This window comes from Nothoprocta perdicaria, unplaced genomic scaffold (genome assembly GCF_003342845.1).
Source record: "Nothoprocta perdicaria isolate Ctin4 unplaced genomic scaffold, notPer1 scaffold_116, whole genome shotgun sequence".
Taxonomy (NCBI): domain Eukaryota; kingdom Metazoa; phylum Chordata; class Aves; order Tinamiformes; family Tinamidae; genus Nothoprocta; species Nothoprocta perdicaria.
This window is the reverse complement of record NW_020454272.1, coordinates 1,906,637-1,928,135: the sequence shown is the minus strand read 5'-3', so window position 1 is coordinate 1,928,135 and position 21,499 is coordinate 1,906,637. Positions and strand designations below refer to the sequence as shown.

At 43.1% G+C, this 21,499-nt stretch overlaps 1 protein-coding gene across 1 annotated transcript; it reads left to right on the top strand.

Moving 5' to 3' along the window:
• Nucleotides 1-503: 503 nt before the first annotated feature.
• SLC5A8 (solute carrier family 5 member 8) lies at nucleotides 504-21,306 on the top strand. The gene is made up of 15 exons (XM_026053521.1): nucleotides 504-854; nucleotides 2,658-2,723; nucleotides 5,202-5,253; nucleotides 5,633-5,700; nucleotides 6,555-6,709; nucleotides 8,170-8,310; nucleotides 10,820-10,949; nucleotides 11,507-11,595; nucleotides 12,887-12,999; nucleotides 14,351-14,418; nucleotides 14,711-14,797; nucleotides 15,789-15,994; nucleotides 17,165-17,268; nucleotides 19,437-19,522; nucleotides 20,976-21,306. The coding sequence occupies exons 1-15, from the start codon at nucleotides 504-506 to the stop codon at nucleotides 21,105-21,107; spliced, it is 1,848 nt and encodes a 615-aa protein (XP_025909306.1). The 3' UTR covers nucleotides 21,108-21,306.
• The last annotated feature ends 193 nt before the right edge of the window (nucleotides 21,307-21,499 follow it).

The following is a 21,499-nucleotide window of genomic DNA, read 5'->3' as shown; positions in this document are numbered from 1 at the left end:
GGATAATCCCATTCCAGGCAGGCTCTGTGAGGTCACCTGGATGCACAGCTGCGGCATCAAGGAGATTCCAAACACCGAACGTGGGTCCGCAGCCCCCCTTTCCCGGGGAGAGCCGTCCGGAGGCTGCGATGCCCCCCGCCAGCCCCGGGGCTCCCCACAGTGAAGAGCCTCGGGGCGGCCAGAAGCCGCCTGCGCTGCCCCAATCACCGCCCGGTGCCGCTCCGTGGGGAGGAGCGGCCGCCGGGGCCGTATAAAGCCCTCCCGACACCCGGTTCTGCCGCTCGCACCGCCGCTCCCGGCGCGCTCCGCACCTGCGCCTGTCCGCACACCTGCGCCTGTCCGCACACCCGCGCGGGCTGTGCCGCTCTCCGCGGTGGGTGACACTGCTCCGCTCTGTTCCCACTGCGCAGCGGGGATCCGAGTGTGCCTGCCCACGGCAGCGCATCGCAGCCGGCTGGGCCCCACCGTACCCCATCCCCTCGCCCCTGCGCCTCGACCCTAGGATGACCTCCCCCAGGAGCATCGGGTTCTTCCATGCCTGGGACTATGTGGTCTTCGCGGCCATGCTGCTCRTTTCAGCAGTCATCGGCATCTACTACGCCTTCGCGGGAGGCGGGCAGAAGACCTCCAGTGACTTCCTCATGGGAGGCCGCAGGATGACTGCCCTGCCTGTGGCGCTCTCTCTCACTGCCAGCTTCATGTCAGCCGTCACCGTGCTGGGCACCCCTTCCGAGGTGTACCGCTTTGGTGCCATCTTCAGCATCTTTGCCATCGCCTACACCTTGGTGGTCATCCTCAGTGCTGAGATCTTCCTGCCCGTCTTCTACAGACTGGGCATCACCAGCACCTACGAGGTAAGGGGGGGTGGTGGTGGATAGAAGGAGTCTTTCTGAAGACTCTTGTGACTGCCTGCCGTGGTTCTGTCCCCAAGATCGTCCCCAAAAGCCTCCTGCAAACTGCTGTCCCCTTCTCCATAGTGTCCCTAAGGCAGGCTGCAACCCATTCTGTCTGCAGGTCTGCCCACACTGCCTCTGCTAAGAGGAGATGCTCAATCCTGCCAGCTTTACTCAGGAACTGAGCACTGTGCCAGATATGTTTCCTCACTCCAGATACTTAGTTTGGTAGGTGGATTAATCCTCCTGCAGTTTGGACAGTGGTGTGTAGTTAGTGATATGTAATTAACATACCAAGAGCAGAATGTAAAAGTATTGAGCGTAGGAGCTAGACTTCTCCAGTTCTGATTCTTCCAGATAGGTTTCTAAGCTCAGATGCAGCCACCAAGGTCCCACTCCAGGTAGAAGTTTGCAATGCTTTGAGATTTTGAGAAGACGTYCTTACTCCTTGAGACTGTTCACACTGGCAAATGCCCCTTCCATGATGCTCTCCTCAGTGAGATCAGCAAGAAGTCCGTGTCTGCACAGACTGAGTTAAGTCTATAATCATTTTATGGGGAGGAGACATCTGGTCAGAACTTTTTTCTGGCCCAGCAGGTCAGTGCAGCCTCTTGGGAAGTATTGAATTGGTCATGTCACAGAGTTGTTCAAGAAAGGGACATGAGTGCAGGTGTGTCCTTGGCTTGCTACTTTGCTCTTCTGCATTTAATTGCACCAAGAAGGGGTGTTACAGCTCTGTGAGMTGTAAACAAGGTTTCTGTTGGAAGATCTTCCAGATAAGACCTCTCGAATAGAAATCTCTTGTGGCTTCTATTGTATTACAAATTACTAATCTTAAATTAAGATCCCTAGTATAGAGCTCCTCTCATTAAAAATAAACTCACTGATAATCTGGGGAATTGATCAGCATCATTCCGTCTGTAAACGATATGTTCTATCCGTGAATAGAGTTAAAAACTCGGACAACTTTCTGTCTGTTCAGGGGTTAAATGTTGCTGTAATGTGCTCACAGTTCACCCTTGAGGTATGCCATCCATGGGTGGACACTTTAAGCTATGTATTATGCTTATGTCTGCATTGACTGAACAGTTTGGCTGGTTAAGGAGATCCCATTTTTGCCACCATACATTGCAGAGGATAGATAGAAAATCTGCCCTATAGAGTGACAAACTCATTGGCAGGTTGTGTTGTGCCAGATTAGAYAGAAAAGTGAGGGTCCCTCCTTGTGCCAAATGTTAGATTTCTACCTACTGGTGGAAGATGGCAAGTTGCTTTTGTGAGGGCAGGTRAAGGTACCATTGGAATAAGCTGCTGCAGAGCGTCTTTCCCCTCAGCTCAAGTGAATGTATGTATTGCCAGAGTTTCCAAACAAAAGTTCAGAGTTAGGTGCAGTGTTTTCATTTTCTCTGTGATTTCACAAAGCAAACAGGTTCTTTTGTTCCCTGCTCCTTCTTTGTGACCGCTGCCAAGTGCATAACAGCTCTGGTCTTTGCCAAGTCACAGTGCACAGCTCCTTGCCTGCCGAGTGCCTCAAGGAAGCTCCCTCTCAGCAGCTTCATTCTGGAGATTCCATCGTCTCCTTCATTTGCTCATGATCCATTATCCAGCCAAGAAATGAATGAAGTTGGCTCTGAAAGTGTTGGCCATTTGTGAAAATGTAAAAATAGCAGTGTGCTTTTCTATGTTGCTCATTACCTAACTCTAGTCCTATCAATAATGCCAGCTCTGGGGATAAACATTGCTTTTCTTTCTTCTCTTTCACAGTATTTAGAGCTTCGATTTAATAAATACCTGCGTCTCTCTGGAACAATCCTCTTCATTATACAAACGGCAAGTAAACCTCAGAGCAATTCTGTGGCCCTTGGTAGCCATCGAGGCTCTTCAGTTTCATGTAACTGATTGCTGTCTCTAAACAGTTGGTGAGATTATGACAGTCCATGTGTGGCTGGAAGCAAGAGAAAGAAAACTCCTTCTGCTCCAAAGCAAGGATGTGGAGAGCAGATGCCAGCCTACCTGCTGCTTTGTTCTCTCCATGCTTTGCTGAGCAGCTGGGGCAGCCGCTTGGCATCAGTGCTAAGCTAAGGGACAAGTGACCCTTCACTGTGGGGTAATGGTGTGGAGAGCACTTGCTTGCCCACCCACACAGGAAACCCAGAGCATGCTCTTCTTATCTGCAGCGATGGGTTTCAACCCATGGTCCATGAATTCCAACTATTTCCCATAGTTCTGTGAAAGGTGCCAGAATGCTGTTGTTTGCTCTGCAAGGGTTTGTACCCTCAGTGGGAAAAATCTGGGTGTCCGCAAGCTGAGAAGCAGCAAACCATTTCCTCAGGGAATGCCAGGCTGCAGCAGCTGCTGCAGTTACGGGCAGTGTGGTTGGCTGCATCTAGCCCATCCAGGAGGCACTATCAGACCACAGGTTTCACATGCACAGTGCACTCCAGGTGCTTTGAAGCATTAGAAACACAAATGTGGGCCTTTGAAGTTGGGTTTTTTTTCCACAGTTGTGATGTGGGCTTTTTAGGGAATTTAAAGCAAGACTATACTTAGCTGGCTTTTTACAGATGTAGGAGCCCATAAGGAAGGTAGAGCACTAGCATGTTTGACTCCTGACAGTGTTACACCACCAAACAAGAAGCCATCACAGTTCTGAAAGTAGAAGATGGAACAAGCAAGCATCTTTGCTTGCAAGGGTCAGAAAATAATTCTGTTTAAGTTGAATACATGTCCAAGGAAATTAACCAAAGATCTATAGATGTCTTTCTGTAGTTTCAAGAAACTCATGCAATTTTAACTGTTTTATAAGGATTCACATTTTTTAAAGTATACTTGATATTACAACGTGAAAAAAAAACATGCAAAAATGGAAAGATTGCGTAATCATTCCTGTTTTAATTTACACGAAAAATGTGATCATGCTTGTGACAAACATTTACATTTCTGATGYTTCAGAGCTCCTGGCACTTGCTCGCTGACTCTCTGGACAGGCTGGAGTCAGTGCACCACCCTGGCAGTAACTGCTCAGGCAGCAGATCCAGCCTGGTTTGGGCTTGGCAGATGTTAGTGCTTGGCTGCAGATCGGTGCAGCTCATAGAGAGGGGACGTTCACCAGGCGCTAGCCAGGGCTGGCCTACAAGCTCTATATGAAAATCCAGAGAAGGCCAGAGCACAGAGAGAAACGCAGTTTCCCTGGAGGTCCTGCCATCCACTCTGGTGAGGCTGTGCTGGCTGTGCAGCAAGGGGCTATSCAATTTGGTAGCACAGGGTGCAGCATTTCTCCCCCACAGCTCAATTACCCACCTTGTTGACAGGTGGCTCCAGCACAGGAGCACTTTTGGACTTGCTCAAAAGCCACAGGGAGCCATTCTGCAGTGAGCCACCCAGATTGAGATCGTCACCTTGGCTGACCGGGCACCTCCTGAGTGCTGGGTGACTTCTGAATCTGCTGCTTTCCCGTGCACCAGCCCCTCTGCTACCCCTGCAGGAGCATAAACCAGGAGCCAGAGGCATGGAAATGGGATGCAAGTCAGCTCAGGACCTGACTGCATCTCGGTCTCTTGCACTGGGTCCTCTGACCTCCTCTGAAATCACCTGCTTGTTGCAGGCTGCCTTCCCCTCAGTCATGTCACAGCTGAGCTTGTCACAGGAGCACAAGGTGGTAGCAATAGCGTTAGAGGACACTAAAGAAATTACAGAGAACGCCAGTGCGTGAGTTCCCCTGTGCTCTTCCAAGGAGGGRCAGTATCTCCTTCATTTGTCTGCGTCGTTGCCTATAATGGGCGAATACCAATCCGTCGATAACCATGCCTGGCTTCATTTTACAGCACAATAGCCCCCGATGATACTATCTGCAATAACTACCTAATGCTGTATTTCTTGTTCCTGTGTGCATTGTAGCTGCATTCTGAGAGGCATATTGATCCAAAGACTGAGAAAGAAAATTATAATAGATTCCTGTGTGCAAAATATGTGCAAATCTCATCAGCAGCCTCTTCCTTTTATTTCTGCCACATGACTGGGGGTTTTAAGAAGTAAAACAAGGTAATTAGAAAAGTCAGGAAAAGCTRAAGAGGAGTTTGGTATTTAAGAGCCACTGTGGTTTTCATTTTAAGAATACTAGACTGTGAGAAGGCGATGCTTTTTAGTCCCAGATATTTTTCTTCTTACAACTAGAATTATTTCTCAACTCTAAAGAGCACTTGGGTATTTAGAAAATATGGATTGCATAWACGCTCAGTGAGAAACCATATCAGAAACAAATGACCTTTACATTTGTTTTGATTCTGTATCTTTATTTTCTCCCTCTAGACTTTATACACTGGTATTGTCATTTATGCTCCAGCTTTAGCATTAAATCAAGGTAAGGTGATCATATGCAACTCATTATATTGTTACATTTTTTTTTTTGCACATCGTACTGACAGGTTTTTTTCTTTTTTTTTTTTTTTTTTTCTTTTTTTTTTTTCAATTTACACCTGTAAATAAATAGCTCAAGGATCAACTATGAAGTCTTCCAAGTTTCTGTTAATCCAAATATGAGTGCTGATAGAAAGCACTCCTTGTTGTAATGCTAGTCCTGCAGTCCCTAATTACAAGAGATTATAGAGGAGCTCTGAGGAAAAAAAAGTTCTCCTTTATTTCCATCTCTTTTCATCAACTAGATTCAGGCCAAAAATAGACCTTCAGTTTTTTTTCCCCTGAAGCCTCTTTCACGYTGGTTCCATTTCCCTCTTTTCCAGTGACAGGCTTGGACCTCTGGGGTGCAGTGCTGGCAACTGGAGTAATYTGCACTTTCTACTGCACATTGGTATGTAGCCTTAGCTGAGAAAATTCCTCTTTTCCTCATGCCATTTGTATCAAACACAGAATATATCAAAAAGTAACCTCGTAACGGAGTTATCCGATAGGGGTATACTGCATAGTATAGCTGTCACCACAGAGATATTCATTCAGGGGCTTCCCTGGAATATGCAAAATTGGGTAGAGGTGACTCAAATCTCTTCCATTTTGATACGTTCTAAGTTTTGTTGTTGCTGAAGGATCAACAAAAAGCAGATTTTGTTTCCAACCCCCTGTCACATTTCTTCTTCTTAACTAGTAGAGCTTAGCTGTGTAATTTGTCAATAGTCTTCACATTTACCAAAAGAGACACTGAAAACTGCAGCAAGTGCCATATGAGAAAAGCAGTCTTTAGATTAATACCAATTGCCCAATTGTCTTGCAAAGATTAAAAGGAATCTCAGGGACATAAATTTATTTTTGTACTTTGGGTCAAATCAGGTTTCTTTGTATTGGTGTGAATGGTATATACCTTTTGAAGTGTGTGGAACTGTGTACATATAACRCTAGCACAGGCTGCCCACTTACATTTGGACACAAGCCAAATTCTGAATCAAGGTTGGTTTTGCAGAGAAGGAAGTACTGGATTAAACCATACACATGGCTAAAGCACTATATACCCCAAAAAAAGGGTCAGCATGTCCTGAACAGACTCCTGGGTGCAAATATCCTGGGACAAACTTATCTCTATTCAGGAGGCAGATGAAATTAATCCATTATGTATAATCCACATAGTACCAGTTCTCTTAGCTGGCTGTGACTGACCCTGTTGCACGGGGGCAGTGCCCTCATGGTGCCTGATCTGTGCTGCTCCTCGTGCAGGGTGGCCTGAAGGCCGTGGTGTGGACAGACGTCATCCAGGTGGGGATCATGGTCGCTGGATTTGCATCTGTGATTATACGAGCTGTGGTGATCCAAGAGGGCATCGGACACATTGTAAATGACTCCTACTAYGGAGGAAGACTGAACTTCTGGAAGTGAGTTTGTGTCTGCAAGAAGGTGCTTTCTGCTCTCCGTGCGCCTRTCTGCAGATCGACATTGTTCTTGAGGCTGCAGGCTGGGGGAGCTGGGAGCCAATTTTTGTGTAAACAAGCTTGCCAAGTTTGAATGATATTTTTAGGTTTTGCACCATGTAAAGAGAAAAATGTCTTTTCAGAAAATTATCTCATTAAGTAGGTATTTTAAGGATGTATTTTGGATTCCTGCGAGAGTGAATTGTGAATAAGAGGGAACAATCATATTAATAATTACAGTTTGCAAACAAATGATTTGCCATTTAGGGTACTGAACCAAATGATTTGAAAAATAATAATTTGGGACTAATATTAAAATAGGAAATGCTTTTATTTTCCTTAAAAGAAGAAAAAGATGGGAAATTTTGCAGTGAGCCAAATGAAACATTTCACTCATTTGGAGATGAAAGCATTTAGTTTTAACAATATTTTTACTTACATTATTGTAAATATTAATATTTATATTAATAGACTTATTATTAATAGACTTATATTAATAGCATAAAAATAATAGACGTGCAAGACTTTGCAAGGCCAATAATATTCATTCCTGACAGTGTCAAACAAAACAGTTCAAGTTAAAAAAAATGTTTATTATTACACTTCTGGATAAATAGGTGAGTCCTGAGAAACTTCACCTAGGGCTGTTGGTAACAAAAGCTTAGTTTGACAAAAGTTACCGTTTGTCCTTCTGTCTGTTCATATGGTTTATGATATTCATAAGGTCATTCCCCAGAGCTCTTCAACAAGCTCTTCATCTGTGGATATTTGTGGATATTTTCTTCTTTTGGTGAATGGTGACTTTGCAGTCTGTTTATCTGAYGTGCATTGGTTATTCACCATTGCTCCTTCCATCTATTTTAGGGTTCAAAACCAGGAAAAAATACAGGAAGAACAAAGGCATGCAGTAGGTGGACTAGTAGCAGGACACTGTTCCCCAAGATAAACACCCCTCAGTGCTATATTAAAATGTGATTTAAAACAATTTATTTCTGGCTGTTTAATGCCTTTTCCTCACAGCACCTAATGCGTAGAGCTAGATCAGAGGGTGCACACGCAAACATAGCTTTGTGCTGGTGTCTGACCAATGTCCCTGCAGATAAGGAAACATTACACTTTCATTGAAGCATCATTTCATCACAGCAGCCACCGCGACTGTAAACAGGCAGCTCTATGTATAACCATTGCTTATATGCAAATACATTTCTCAATATAAACATTGGAGTTTTTTGCTTTATTGGGATTTCATCTCTGAATTAAAAATGTGCTCTCTGTGATTTCATATAAAGTGTCTAAATGTTCAAAAACTGCACAAGTTAGAGGGTTTATATTAGAACAGATACGAGGATTTTCCAGCCACTAAGATCTTATGATATTGACAAACTGGTCATATTCTGGATTTGTTTGTCTCCTTGTCTTTGCAGCTTTAATCCCAACCCTTTGCAGAGGCACACCTTCTGGACCATTGTTATAGGTGGGACCTTCACGTGGATGGGAATATATGGAGTCAACCAGTCTCAAGTACAGAGATACATCTCATGTAAAACCAGGTTTCAAGCAAAACTGTAAGTCTGCTAACAGTAACTGTCTAAATTTAGCAGTAATTGTTCTTTATAAGGGATTTTTAAAGGATTTTTCTCCTACTTGTAAAAATCCCACAAAACCTACTTGCAAAAAGTAACAACTTGCTTTCTGCTTTGTGAACCAGGTTAGTGCTATAAATACTAGATTTGAATTACACATAATTGACTTTTACATTCAACTGAGTGCCAAACTCTTTCACTGTGCCACTCTTCTTGCATACAAATGCCTGCATTAAATTTATATCCAACCTAAAGGCCTAATGATATAGTACTTGTGCTGAAACTATATCAAGACTTCATCTTTAATTGCTACTCTGTTAAAGCTAAATCAGTGTTGGGGAATTTTGCCGGAAAAAAAGACTAGAAGAATTTTCCATAGAGGTGTACAYGAATGAGAAAATACAGAAATGTTTTATCCAAAGATAAAATTTCTARGGAATTGTAAATTTTGTGTTTGTAATACCCATGATTTACTCTTTAGGAGTTCCCAATGGAATGTAAGAGTTCTGTTTTCCTTGAGTTTAATAATTTCTGATCAGTCTTTAGACTAGAGYATATTTATTAATTTTATTATCTTATTTTTATGATTAGTATCCCCCTAGTAGTCCAGAACTTAGACAGYTGCATTTTGTGGTAACTATCTATTTATAACTGAGCTAGATAAATGTTTGTTTATAAACACTTCTGGCAAGTCACATTGGTGTCCTACACCTTTTAATGCCTTTTAACCTGCACACAGAAATGAAAAATGTTATCAGGTCAAAAGAATGTAGCTTTGCACTGCTATTGCATTTCCTGAAAGGTTTTAGAAGAGACAGCACAATAATAAATTAGAGCTGAGAAACTAATTCTTTCAYAGAACCCAACTTACGGTTTTTGTGAAGGCCTTAAAGAACAACACAAATACGGGAATTCTGTCAGGCTTTGGGACTGGACCATTTAAGAAACTTACCAGTAGACATGGACWCATGCTGCATGCTCCCTGTAGGCAAATCAAGCATAAAACTCTCATGTGAGTGAGTAGTAACAGACATTCAGAGCAGAAGAGGACTTTCAGAAAAATAGGGACTTCTAACACATTTTACCTGACTTTCCTTCCAAGGCCATATTTGACATGTTTCAGTGTTGAAATCTTAGAGGGAGACTGAAACAACCAACCAAAAATAAACCTTGCACTGTTACACTACCTACATCACCCAAATTCCACCCCACGTTACTGACCTAGAATTAATGGGAACACTTCCCTCTAATAGTTGTTATAATCCAGTGCTTAATGTACCTTGAGCCATGAGATAAATCAGAAGAAAAAAAAAAAACTAGAGTTTTCTTTTCAGTGTTAAACACTGACACAGTTTTAAAACAAGATTTGCCAGATTCAAACAAAMAATTCCTTTGATTTTCTCTATTTCTCTGCCTTTAGTTATTTGTCTTTCTAATCTTTACTATAGACGATAGGCTAATACTGCTGGACTTGGATTTGGACTGATTTAGTTTATTGGTTAAATTTCGTGTTAAATAGCTCATTAGCACGTTGAATAAGGTAGATTAAACTAACACAGGAACACTTTTCAGCTAAATTGATGCAAGACACCCAACAAATATGTGAGTATCTATAAGAAGAGTACTTCACTTTTGCTTAATGAGTGATATAGCTGGCTCAGCTAGTTAATCCTTCCTAACCACACACATTTCAATGCTGAGCAAAGTCTATAAGGTTAGTTTTACTTCTGCACCTACTCTGATCCTGTAGAGCCCTTAAAAGATGCCCTATGCCTTACAAGTCTGACTGGGATTTGTCTTTACCAAAGGGTGCAGTAAGAACCTTTTTTTTCTTGACAGCTACCTGTAATCTGAAACTTGTGCACCTGGTGAAATGTGAGATTAACCATATTTCTCCCATCATTTCTTTATGATATTTTGTCAGAGGATGGACATTCAGACCAAACTATCAAGAAAGTATTTAATTCTTATATTTTAAAATGTCAGTGACACGTCTGGTGACTTGTTTGAGGCCATATCATGACTCCCTTTCAGTTGGGCAGTCACTAAGTGGGACATTTCCTCAGTGGTACATGACTGCTGGTGTTAGCACTTAATCATTTGGCTCTACAAGAAGCTCATGTCTACAAGAGGTCTGATCCATAGATCTCACCATAGCAGGATATCTAGATCCTATCAACTTCAGCAGCTGCTGAGCGGCTACATGTGCTTCTGTGGAGCTGGGGTTGAGCTCCATACAACTCTTGTCTCTCTGCAGTTCTTTGCTGCCCATGCCTAGCACTGAACTTSTTAAACTGAAGTAATCCTAGCATACTGGCTCAGGCAGCTGCTCCTTCCTTCCTGGCTGGTCAGGAACCAAGCAGAGGTATCGCCTGCCATGTCCACGTGTGCTAGGCTCTATTGAGGTACCAACCTCTCAGGTTTTCAGGAGGGTGAAATTCTTCAGCCTTGACTTTCTTTAGCCACGGCCCTTCCTTGTGTGCTCATGCAGCTCTCTCTACATCAACTTGGTGGGCCTCTGGGTGATCCTGACGTGTGCAGTGCTGTGTGGACTGGTGCTGTACTCCATCTACAAGGACTGCGATCCATGGACATCCAAGCAAATCTCAGCACCAGACCAGGTAAAGCCCTCACGTTTCAGCAGGAGGACATGCTGGGGGTGCTGCCGTGGGGCTTGGCGTGCAGAGAAGCTGCGGGCAGCCCTTTGCCTTGCCCCATGTGCACGGGGCAAGGAAGGAGAGCCTGGATGAAGCTGCTGGTGACAGTCTAGAGCATGTTGGGAGACTTGACCATCATCTACCTGCAGTGAAGGCACACAATAAATCCACAGTAAATATCTCAGAGATGTATAAGCAAAAGGGGGTGGGGGTGGTGAACAAAACCAAAAATACATAAAAATAAGAAGCTCCCAGAAAAATCAGACTCTTCTTTTGATGTAGGGGCAGTTTTTTTTCTCAGGGTTACCTCTGCCTGTTTAAAACCTGGATCCTAATAGTGCCTATTATATCTCAAGTGGATGATTTAGGCATCGTTTTGTGTGTAGAAAAYGAGTAACTAGTACAAAATGGGAGATTTAAAATTAGAAGAGCTGGTTAGGATGGCATTAATAAGGCTGTAACAAAAACAATATAGTGCAAAAAGAAAAATAGTAATATTTCTTACTCTCTGAACTTTTCAGTTAATGCCCTACCTAGTGCTGGATATTTTCCGTGATTTTCCAGGAATGCCAGGGCTTTTCGTGGCCAGTGCCTACAGCGGGACATTAAGGTAATTTAATAATTTGGAGTCTAGTGATGTATCTTAGTTCTTTTTATCATCTTTATTAAGCCAATGTTGCATTTACAGTAAAACTTTTGCATTTCAAAAAGAAATTGTGAASTGTTTGACATTGCAGCTTAAAAATGTTAAGGTTTCATCAGGAGACTTCTGAGATCTTAAAACTCTTAACATGTTTGGAGTTCCCTGCCAAGAACTTCAGCCACACACAGCACTAATAACATAGCTGTGCTTTAAAGCCCTCTGCTTTAGCAATTTGTAAGTTTTATAGGCAGGTGGTTGTGCAAAATAGCTATAGTTTTTGGAATTTTCTACTGCTCGTATTYATCTTTCCAGTTTCAAATCTACATAGTTTTAAACACACCTCCCTTTTCCTTGTTCCTGGTCTTAACAGTCTTGTTTACAAAAGAGTTCCTGGCCTTCGAGTTGTCTTGAGTGAGCCCTGTGAGAACAATGGTCACTATACATATTTTAGTGGAGAAAACAAATATAATTTCCTTCTCTCCCTTAATGCGGAGTGTTCTGTTCAGCTTTCCCAAAGCGGGTTTTCTGGGAAAGTYCATCTCTCCCAGGAAAGCCTCTGAATAACAGCAAGCAGACAAAATTGTCAAACCTTAAGAATATAACAGCAGRGTAATTTTTGGCTCGGCATACTTGTCGTTATGCAAAGAGAGAACAGGCATGGTAGTTTGTTTTCACACTTGGAGAGAAATGCTGATGACTTGTGAGAATAAGGCGCAAATAGTTACAAATTGCCTGACGGGCTTTGCACYTGAGAGGTGCTGTTTCACTGACTGCAAAGGGATCCTGGGGCAGTTTGGTGTGGACAATGTGCATAATTTGTAGGAGGATTATAATTAGYTTATCTGAATCTTTTTTTCTGGGAATGCATTCACTTACTTGCATGTATGAATTTTACTTAGCCAGATATTTCTCTATAGCTTTGTAATGATATTACATAAAACAGTTTGTATATGCTATATGTAAAAGATTTTTTCATTGATTTCTCCAGGCCAATCTTTCATCAAGATCTGCCTTTCTTCACTAAGATCAATTATTTTAAGCAATTTTTGTAAACTATTAACTGTTCCTAGTAATAGCAATAGTTATTTCAACCAACACAGCTGCTGCATTGGCTCTCTGATGCTGTTTCAGCAGTAGCTGGTTCTTCCTGCCTCTAGCCACTCTGTGATTCTGTGATTTCAGGCCCCTCACCACACACACACACCAAAAAAAATGTGCATAAATCTTATCGTCTCTTATCTTCTCTTATCTTCTCCAGTACTGTGTCCTCCAGCATCAATGCTCTGGCTGCTGTGACCGTCGAAGACTTCATCAGACCRTACTTCAGATCTCTCTCTGAAAAGAAGTTGTCCTGGATTTCCATGGGGATGAGTATGTCCGGAAAATATCTTTCCCACTTTTACTTTTCAAAATGAGATCTTGATTCGGATCTTATTTATGATAGCATAAATCCGGAGTAAGTCCATTCAAACCAGTACCATTTTATTGGCACAATACATGAAGGAGACCAGAAAAGGCAGGTAAGCTTTACACAGAACAAGCAAAATGGATGGTTCAAGTGAACAGAAGAAAAGAAAAAAGCCATCTTGTTTGGTCTTCAAGCAGTACAGATACACTGCATTTGCATTCATTATTGACTCCTCATACGTTAGAACTAAATGTCTCTGGAATAGATGCTGTTTTTATTGCATCTGCCAAAAAAGTAGAAGTGCAGAAAACAGCTTTACGACAAACCTTTTGAAAAGGTTGTGATGCAAGAGCAACAGCATCCTGCCCACAGTCTTTTCAAGAGAAGGAGAAACTTCATGTCTTCACCCTCAAGTGCTCACTCTGTTTGGATCCTCTGTTTGGCGTAGCTCAAAGCAGAGGGGAAGAACAAGGCTGAACAGATGGTTTATGTCTCTGAAGTGTTGTCACCGTCTCCGCTAGCCCTCCTGTCTGACACCAGCAGCAGCAGGTGTGGCCCAGGGCACCGTCTGCAATCAGTGTAAAGAACCACAGTCCTGGTGTCCTAGCCAGGCCCCGAGCACAGCACACAGGTGACAGGTGATGAACATTAGCAGCAACACCCAAGAGCACTGTTTCTTAAATATTATTGAAAGTAATGTTTAGGTCAAATTTACTGGTGCTCTGATGTTATCATGAGCTGCCTGACATCTCACGTTTAACACTAGGATTAATTCACTTCTTCTATCCTTAAGCAGGGGAATTCAATAGGGGTGGAAGTGGAGAAAACAAATGAGTCACTGTTGTGGATCCTGGGAAGAAGGGGCATTTGCTGTTCAGGACATCTACCTCCCTGTGACCTGCGACATTCTTTGTCACAGTGCCAGCTCCCTGTAATCTTTCAGTATTTACTTTCTTGCTCCAAAGCTTTAGACTGAGGAGCAAAATCCTTCCTCCAAAATAAGGGCAATCGCACAGACTCGGTGAGCACTGTAAACCTAGTATGTGGTAGTGCCAGAATGGCTAATCCGTGCTGCCATTTGGAGTTAAATATTTCAACTTATCTTCAATGATATACAGGAAGAAGATTGCCAACTTTGTGTTAACTCCTTTTAATGTAAACATGAACTTGGCATTTTTGCTGACTGAGGAACTCTTAGAGATAATCCAGATTATGACAGACTTTATCTGGGGATGTCAGGAATCACACTGGGTTAGAGGGAAGCATTCTTCAAGCTTCAGCAGATTTACACATCGTTCTGCCTTTCCCACATAGGCCTCCTTTTTGGTGCAGTGTGCATTGCTATGGCCGCACTGGCGTCWGTCATGGGAGCCTTGCTGCAGGTGGGTGTCAAGCTGCTTTTTCATGGCCTTGTTAAATAACCCAGAGGGCTTGTTTAAGAAAATAATTTCTGGATATCATTAGGAAGTTAGTTTTTATTCTTTGTTGAGTGTTGGCCTCAAAAGCCTCTGGTCCAGCCTCAGCTCTAAACATGCCTGTAACCCTAGTGCTGCCACCTGAGAACATGACAGTAACAAGCTTGTAATTTCTTTTCCCCCATCTCCCTTTCACCCCATAATGGAAGATGTAACTCTCCTGAACAGCATCCAATAGCAGATTCTCTTCTTTCCTCAGGCAGCACTAAGCATTTTTGGCATGATTGGTGGTCCCCTTTTAGGACTGTTTACTTTGGGAATCCTCTTCTCCTTTGCCAATGAAATGGTAAGTATCAGTTAAGTTGTGTTGGCTCAAAATTTGCTGATTGTTTTGGACATCTCYATTTTCTCCCTCCATAATTTTGTGTCAAGGGAGAACTCTGAAATTTTCCATGTAGCTCTTTGCCTTTGCTCCCTTTCCTACTTAATCCCATGTAGTGACAAACCAGACACATACCAGAGAAAAATGAGCCCCATGGTAACCCTGGAGGCCTGTCTGAGCAAAAGCAGGAAACGAGGTGCCCAAATACTTGCTCCATTCAGACAGTCAAGTGAACCAGCAAGTTCAAACACCAGTCATCCGTCTCTTGGGTGGGATGGAAAACCCAGCAGATCAGAGGGCTTGCAGAGGCAGGCAGTCTTCAAAACCCATCTGAAAGTCAGAAGTGATTAAAAAAAAACTCTTTAAAATACAGCTTGAGTTGCAGTTTTCTGGAGGGATTCTTCAATGTTATAAAAAAAGCTGTGAAGAAAATCTATTCCATACAAAGTTTATTTGGCCAGTTCTGGAAATACAGCCCATAGGCTAGTTCAAGAAACTTATTAATTACTAAGGCTCACTGMTCACTGACTTTTACCTTTTTACAAGTTGAAAAATTTATATATATCCTGAAACCATATCTGCTAACCATTGTCCACAAAAAATTACCTCAAAGCAAAAGATTTTTTGTGAGAGCAGATCACACCAGTAAAAGGAAAAGTTACTTTATCTTCATTCAAGAAGGGACTGAAATGCAGCAATATTTTTCTATATATGAAGCATCCCAAAGCTATCATTTGATCACAAAGGTATAATGGCAAAGTAAAGAGGGCTGTTCTCAAGGAGGAGGAGTAAACTCTGTTTCCCAAAGAAGTAATTAATAAGTTCCAAAGCTTGCAACTATTCAGGTATTCATTTTTGCAATTGCAGCCTGAATTATTTTGGCTATCGTTCATCCAGTTCTTTCACTGTACTTTTGCTTTTCAGTTAAATTCAGTTTTCATTTTCTGTTTTGCAGGGTGCATTTGTGGGTCTCATCAGTGGCTTTATAATTTCACTTTGGGTTGGAATCGGAGCTCAGAATTATCCTCCTCTCCCAACGAGGACTAATCCACTACGTCTCTCGACTGCAATGTGCAACATATCCACCTCCAGTAATTTCACTTCACCAACGACAATTCCATTAACAACGCTCTTGCAAACACAAACCACAGGATACACAAGGTATGCAAGTCCGTAATCAGTGATCAGCACTGCACATATTTGTTTTAAAAACACTGTGAACCTATGTCTAGCATTTGGGTTAATATAAGTATGCCTGCTGGTTTGCCTAGCTGATTAATTAGGAAGCAGCAATTTTCTTTGATTTTTTTTTCCAGTAAGAGTGAAGTCTACCTGTCTTAGCCCAGAAAAGAAGTCAAAGTGAATCTTCCTATTGACCTTAAAAGCTTTTGTTCTGTGTTTGAGTCTAAAGGCTCAGATGAGCTTTACTAGGAGCCATGGCTTTGGAGAAGGAATAAAATTTATGATTATTAGATTAAGTTCCATACAGTCTTTTGCTGTATGAATCAAAGTTGTAGATGGTTAAAAGGAAATTTGCCAGCTTAACAGCTCTGCCTACAACAGCTTCTCTGTACASATATATCTCTAACCAGCAAAGCCAGTGGAGTGTGTAATGGGTACTATAGACAAAGTAGAAGAATTTTTCTCCCCTCTGCAACAGTCTTACTTTGGTCACTCACCGCTGTAATCAACAGATACAAGTAATAATGCAGGGAAGAGTAGGAACAGGAGCTAAACAAATTTCCCAGGAGCTCACAATCCTCACACGTAGCACGCTGTGCAGCCCGCAGCGGGCACTGGTGCACACGGGGGTGCATTCTGCAACACCTCACACAAGGCCACAAGGCCCGTGGCTCTGGGGGAGTCACCACTGCCATGGAAAGGGCTGACTGGGAGAACAGAATCCGATGTAACCAGCAGTGAGTTGCTAATCTGGGGGGCTCATTAGACTGGGATGTGGCCAATCTAGTGTTTTAAGCCTTTAAATGACATGCCCTTTCTGAAGATGCTATCCCTTCATCTGCATAGCTGGAGTGCTCAGCTTTGCACCAAATTCCTAGCAGAGACAAGATCATCCTGTTTTGCCTGCCTTTTTCCATTGCCTCACGGCACCGACCAGTGTCCTCCCTTATCAAGGGGTTTGCCCTGCAAGTTTTACAATTGTATTTTGAATGCACATTTTATTGCAGAGAGGAAATTTGACAGAACTAGATCACTTGTTTGTTCCAAGAGTACCTCTGCATTTATAATCACTCTAGAAACACAGACAACATTTCTCCAGAATACAAAATCAGAGATGATTAACTTTTTCTGCTTTTTTTTTTTTTCCAGGCCTGCCATAGCAGACAACTGGTATTCTGTGTCCTACCTCTACCTCAGCACACTTGGGACCCTTTTCACAGTAGCCGTGGGAGTCCTGGTCAGCCTCTTCACAGGTACCGGTCCCAGGAGTGTCACTGATGGAAGCCTCAGTTCTCTTCAAGCCAGCATGATGGAGCAGAGAACTGGCATTGCCCCTGTTRTAAAGGCTGTCTAAAGGTTCCCATCCTAGCTCATTGCCTTCCCTTAGCCCCTCTACGTCCAATGTTCTGTCTCTCTGCCCACAGCAAAAGATACTTCAGATTTATAAAGGCACAGAAGTTTCAGAAGGGACAACAAGATATGATTCTATTTTTCCTGTTTTATCAGATCCCAGCAGGTGCTGAGATTTAAGGGTTGTTCCTGAACATGGCAACAACAGCAAGCCAGGAGATACACCTATGCTTCTTCAACAGGACAGAAGCAGTTTTACTTTGAGTCAGTTCAGAACACTCAAGGATTGCTGTCTGAGCCTGTTCAGCGCATGTTTTGCCACCACTTTCACAAAGCACAAGCTGCATACCTGTGCATGGCTATGCTGCTTCTTTCTCAGTAGTCCCTGTGCTATTTGTATAGGGGTAAAAGAAACACAAGAGACTGAGGACTCCGTTCCATCCTGTGGGACCCCTGCTTTAGCATCTTGCTAACTTGCAAACAAAGCCCCTCATCTCTTCTGCCTACAGCAGAGAGAGCATAAAAGCAACTGCTTTCACAGCCCTACCATTGTGCCCAGCCAATTTCCTGCAATGGCACTCAGACTTTGGTGCTGCTGGATTTCAGACCTATCAGCCTAGTCTAGAATTGTTTTAGAGTTGAACTCTCTCTCTCTTTTTTTTTTATTCTACACCAAGACCATGACGTAGTTGACAGACCAAGTTCCATTAGCTCTCATGTACCTTGCAACCATAATACATGMGTTTACCAGTTTCTTTTCCTTGCCAGCTGCTCAAGAACTTGGTCCCATTTCTTTCCTCTTTCTCTCCCCGATATGCGTTCTGCACRGAACAAGGTGCAGCTCTGGTTGAGGTGCACATGGAAATGTTTTTGCCTCTTTATCTGCTTGGGATCCAGGTATTTGTAGCCCCTCTGCTGAGAACCTGTCCACCACATTGTTAAGCCATAAAGCAAAACAGAAACTGAGCAGAAAAATCTACTGACTCAGTAAATTCAAAAGAGAACTCTTATACCAGGCTATGTCTGAAGTTTCTTAAGTCTCTTAGACTCAGGCCAAGACCCTATTTAAATRTTAGGTAGAAATCAACACTAACTCCCAGCACCTGCATCTCTTTTTATTTCCACACATATTCCCACATCAGACAGCTAAACTTCCATGCCCTAAAAGTGCTCAAATATCCCACTTGATTGTTTGGCTTCTCTTAAATAACTCACCCTGGAAATCAGTGTGAGTTGGTGTGAGGTTATCCTTACTCTGGAGAACTGGCAGAGAGCTAAGGACCTAGATCGAGGCTCCAAGGCCTTGATGTGACCTTCTGGTGTCACATGTCCTGCCCAAGCTGGATGGTTCTAGATATCACTATTTTTGGTTCATTCTTTAAAGAAAGGATCTGTAAAGAAGTGTGGAGTACTGTGTGCAGTTCTGGGCTCCCCAGTACAAGWGGGATGTGGAACTTCTCGAGAGGGTCCAGAGAAGAGCAACTAAGATGATTAAAGGAATGGAACATCTCTCGTATGAGGAGAGGCTGAGTGAGCTGGGCCTGTTTAGCCTAGGGAAGAGAAGGCTGAGAGGGGATATGATTAATGTGTATAAGTTCAGGAAGGGAGAATGCAGGGAGGAAGGGGACAAGCTGTTTTCATTGGTGGCCAGCGATAGGACGAGGGGTAATGGGCATAAGCTGAAACACAGGAGGTTCCATCTCCAGATGAGGAGGAACTTCTTTCCTGTGAGGGTGACAGAGCACTGGAACAGGCTGCCCAGGGAGGTTGTGGAGTCTCCTTCTCTGGAGGTCTTCCAAATCCACCTGGATGCTGCCCTGTGCCACATGCTCTAGGTGTGCCTGCTTGAGCAGGAAGGTTGGACTAGATGATCTCTAGARGTCCCTTCCAACCTTGAATATTCTCTGATTCTGTGATTCTGTGAAAGAAAGTAACATCCAGTCTGTAATTGCCTGATGGCTTTTGCTGCATGGCTCTGTCCTGCTCGTCTGGCCTGCCCATAGCTGGGCTCTGATGTATCGTTCACACGTGGAAACCAAACCTACCTGATTGAAACCTGGTTGTTTTGCAGGAGGACTGAAGCAGAACATAGACCGTAAATTGCTGCTGAACAAAGAAGACTTCCTGTCCAACTTTTCATGGTCTAAATCTGAGATAGTAAGTGTAGTTTTGTACTGACTTAAAGCAGTCTCTCCTTGTGGGTAATCATCCTGGTGAGATGAACAGCATCTAATGCTGCCTGATATGACCGCATGCTTTATGGCAGTGGTGGAGCACGACAAGGGTGAGGGAAAAGCAGCTGGCATAGGCAAAGGTGTTGTGTGTTTGGCCACAGCTTGACTTCAGTRCACAACAGAACAGCCGCTGGGACAAGAGAGAGCTGTTCTCGGGGCTCCTGCCAAAAGCCTCCCTCGCAAACCCTCTGGCAGCTGGCCCAAGGCATCCTTCGAACCCAGCAAAGCCTCCTTTGTTTGTAAACATATGTTCCCTGCATTGTGGGGAGTTTGCAACATAAGCTACTGTCTGAGGGAAAACATTTCCAGTTGGTGTATCTATTTACTAGCTTCTTCCCCAAGGTAAAAGAAAAGAGGAAAAATTATTAGTTACAGTTGAAAAAATATTCCGTACAATGGAGGAATTTGCTATTTAAAGTAACCTATAGACTACCTACCTCTCAATCAGTGTCTTCCTGATGTTGAACATGCAAGCTCAGCTCTGTTCTGTGCTTTCCAAGGGCTGCAGTAGAGGCAATGATATCTTTGAAATGATCCATTTTACAAAGACCCCATGAGAACAGTCCCTTTTATTACAATGCTTTGGATTTTTTTGCCCATGTCACTGGTGACCAGCTGATGTCACTCACTATAGCTCCACCATCTTTAATGGACTGCCATCTGTTTTCATCATCTACAAATTTAATCTCTGAAGTGGGGAAAAGAGAGGAGAGGAGAGGAGAGGAGAGGAGAGGAGAGGAGAGGAGAGGAAGCTAATTCCCACAGCAATGTTATTTTCTCCCTAGAGTCTTAAAAAAAAAAAAGTGTCTTCCTGGCTGTAGAGCTGGGAGTTGGGCAGCAAGTGTTTGGCACCACAACTGATTCAGAAAGTTGTTGTTCAAAGAGAAAGAGGGGCAACTGAGACTTTCTGTACATGAAGAGCTCAACCTCTCAATATGTTTAACAGAGATAGTGCATAAAAGCAGCAGTGTGTGTTAATCTGCTTTTCATGTTGAAGACGATTCAAGGATCAAGGGTTRGCGAACAAGAGCTTGTGGGTCCAGTGGTGACAGATCGCTAGGCCGGAATTACAGGCCGGCAGTTACAACTTTGCACACTCAGAAAAGCCTTAGGCATAATTTACAAGACAAGAATATTTTACATGAAAAAAAACATTTTACATGACTAGTAACAATATGCGATAACAGTTTTGCCATGCCTCTAAAAAAATAACAGCTACTGCAGTGAGTAACTATTGATGCTCTGGCTGCAACRTATGTTTATCTGCCAGACCTCCTAATTAGCTGTGCACGTTGGACCTGACTCAGCTTGCATGCAGATCAAAGAGAAGGAGGCTCTTTCCTGCACTTCACGTGGTTTCTGTCTTTGCTTTTTAGCAGGAGAGAGTAAAAGTGTTGAACTGGAAACCCTTCTCCCCGGCATCTGAGGGAGCCGACAATCCTGCTTTCAGCCGAATGGAAATGAAGGACTCGGACAATAAGGACAAAGCCAATGACCTTCATATATGACATGGGGCCATGCCAGCCCATGAGGACAGTTCTGCTCATATATTAAAAGCATTGCTGACATTCTTGTGATTGATCAGTTACTATCGCTGCTGGGGTTGTGGGCAGAAATCTCTGTAGAGCTTTGTGGCACTGTCACCCTTGYGTGACCTTGACATTAAGAACATGTCAAGAGAGGAATCAGGTCTTTCTTGCTCTCCTTGTCTCTTGGGATCTTTGCAAAAGGGCTTAAGGCCCTTTTTTTGTTTCTAAGTATGTGAAATGCTTCCCCCAGTTCTTGAGCCTCATGAAAAATGTCTTTTAGTCTCAGTTCACAGAGCATTTTCTCTTTTTTGTAAGATCACAGAATTCCTCCAGAAATGGCTGTTTGTCTCTGTAAGGCATCGAAAGTATGA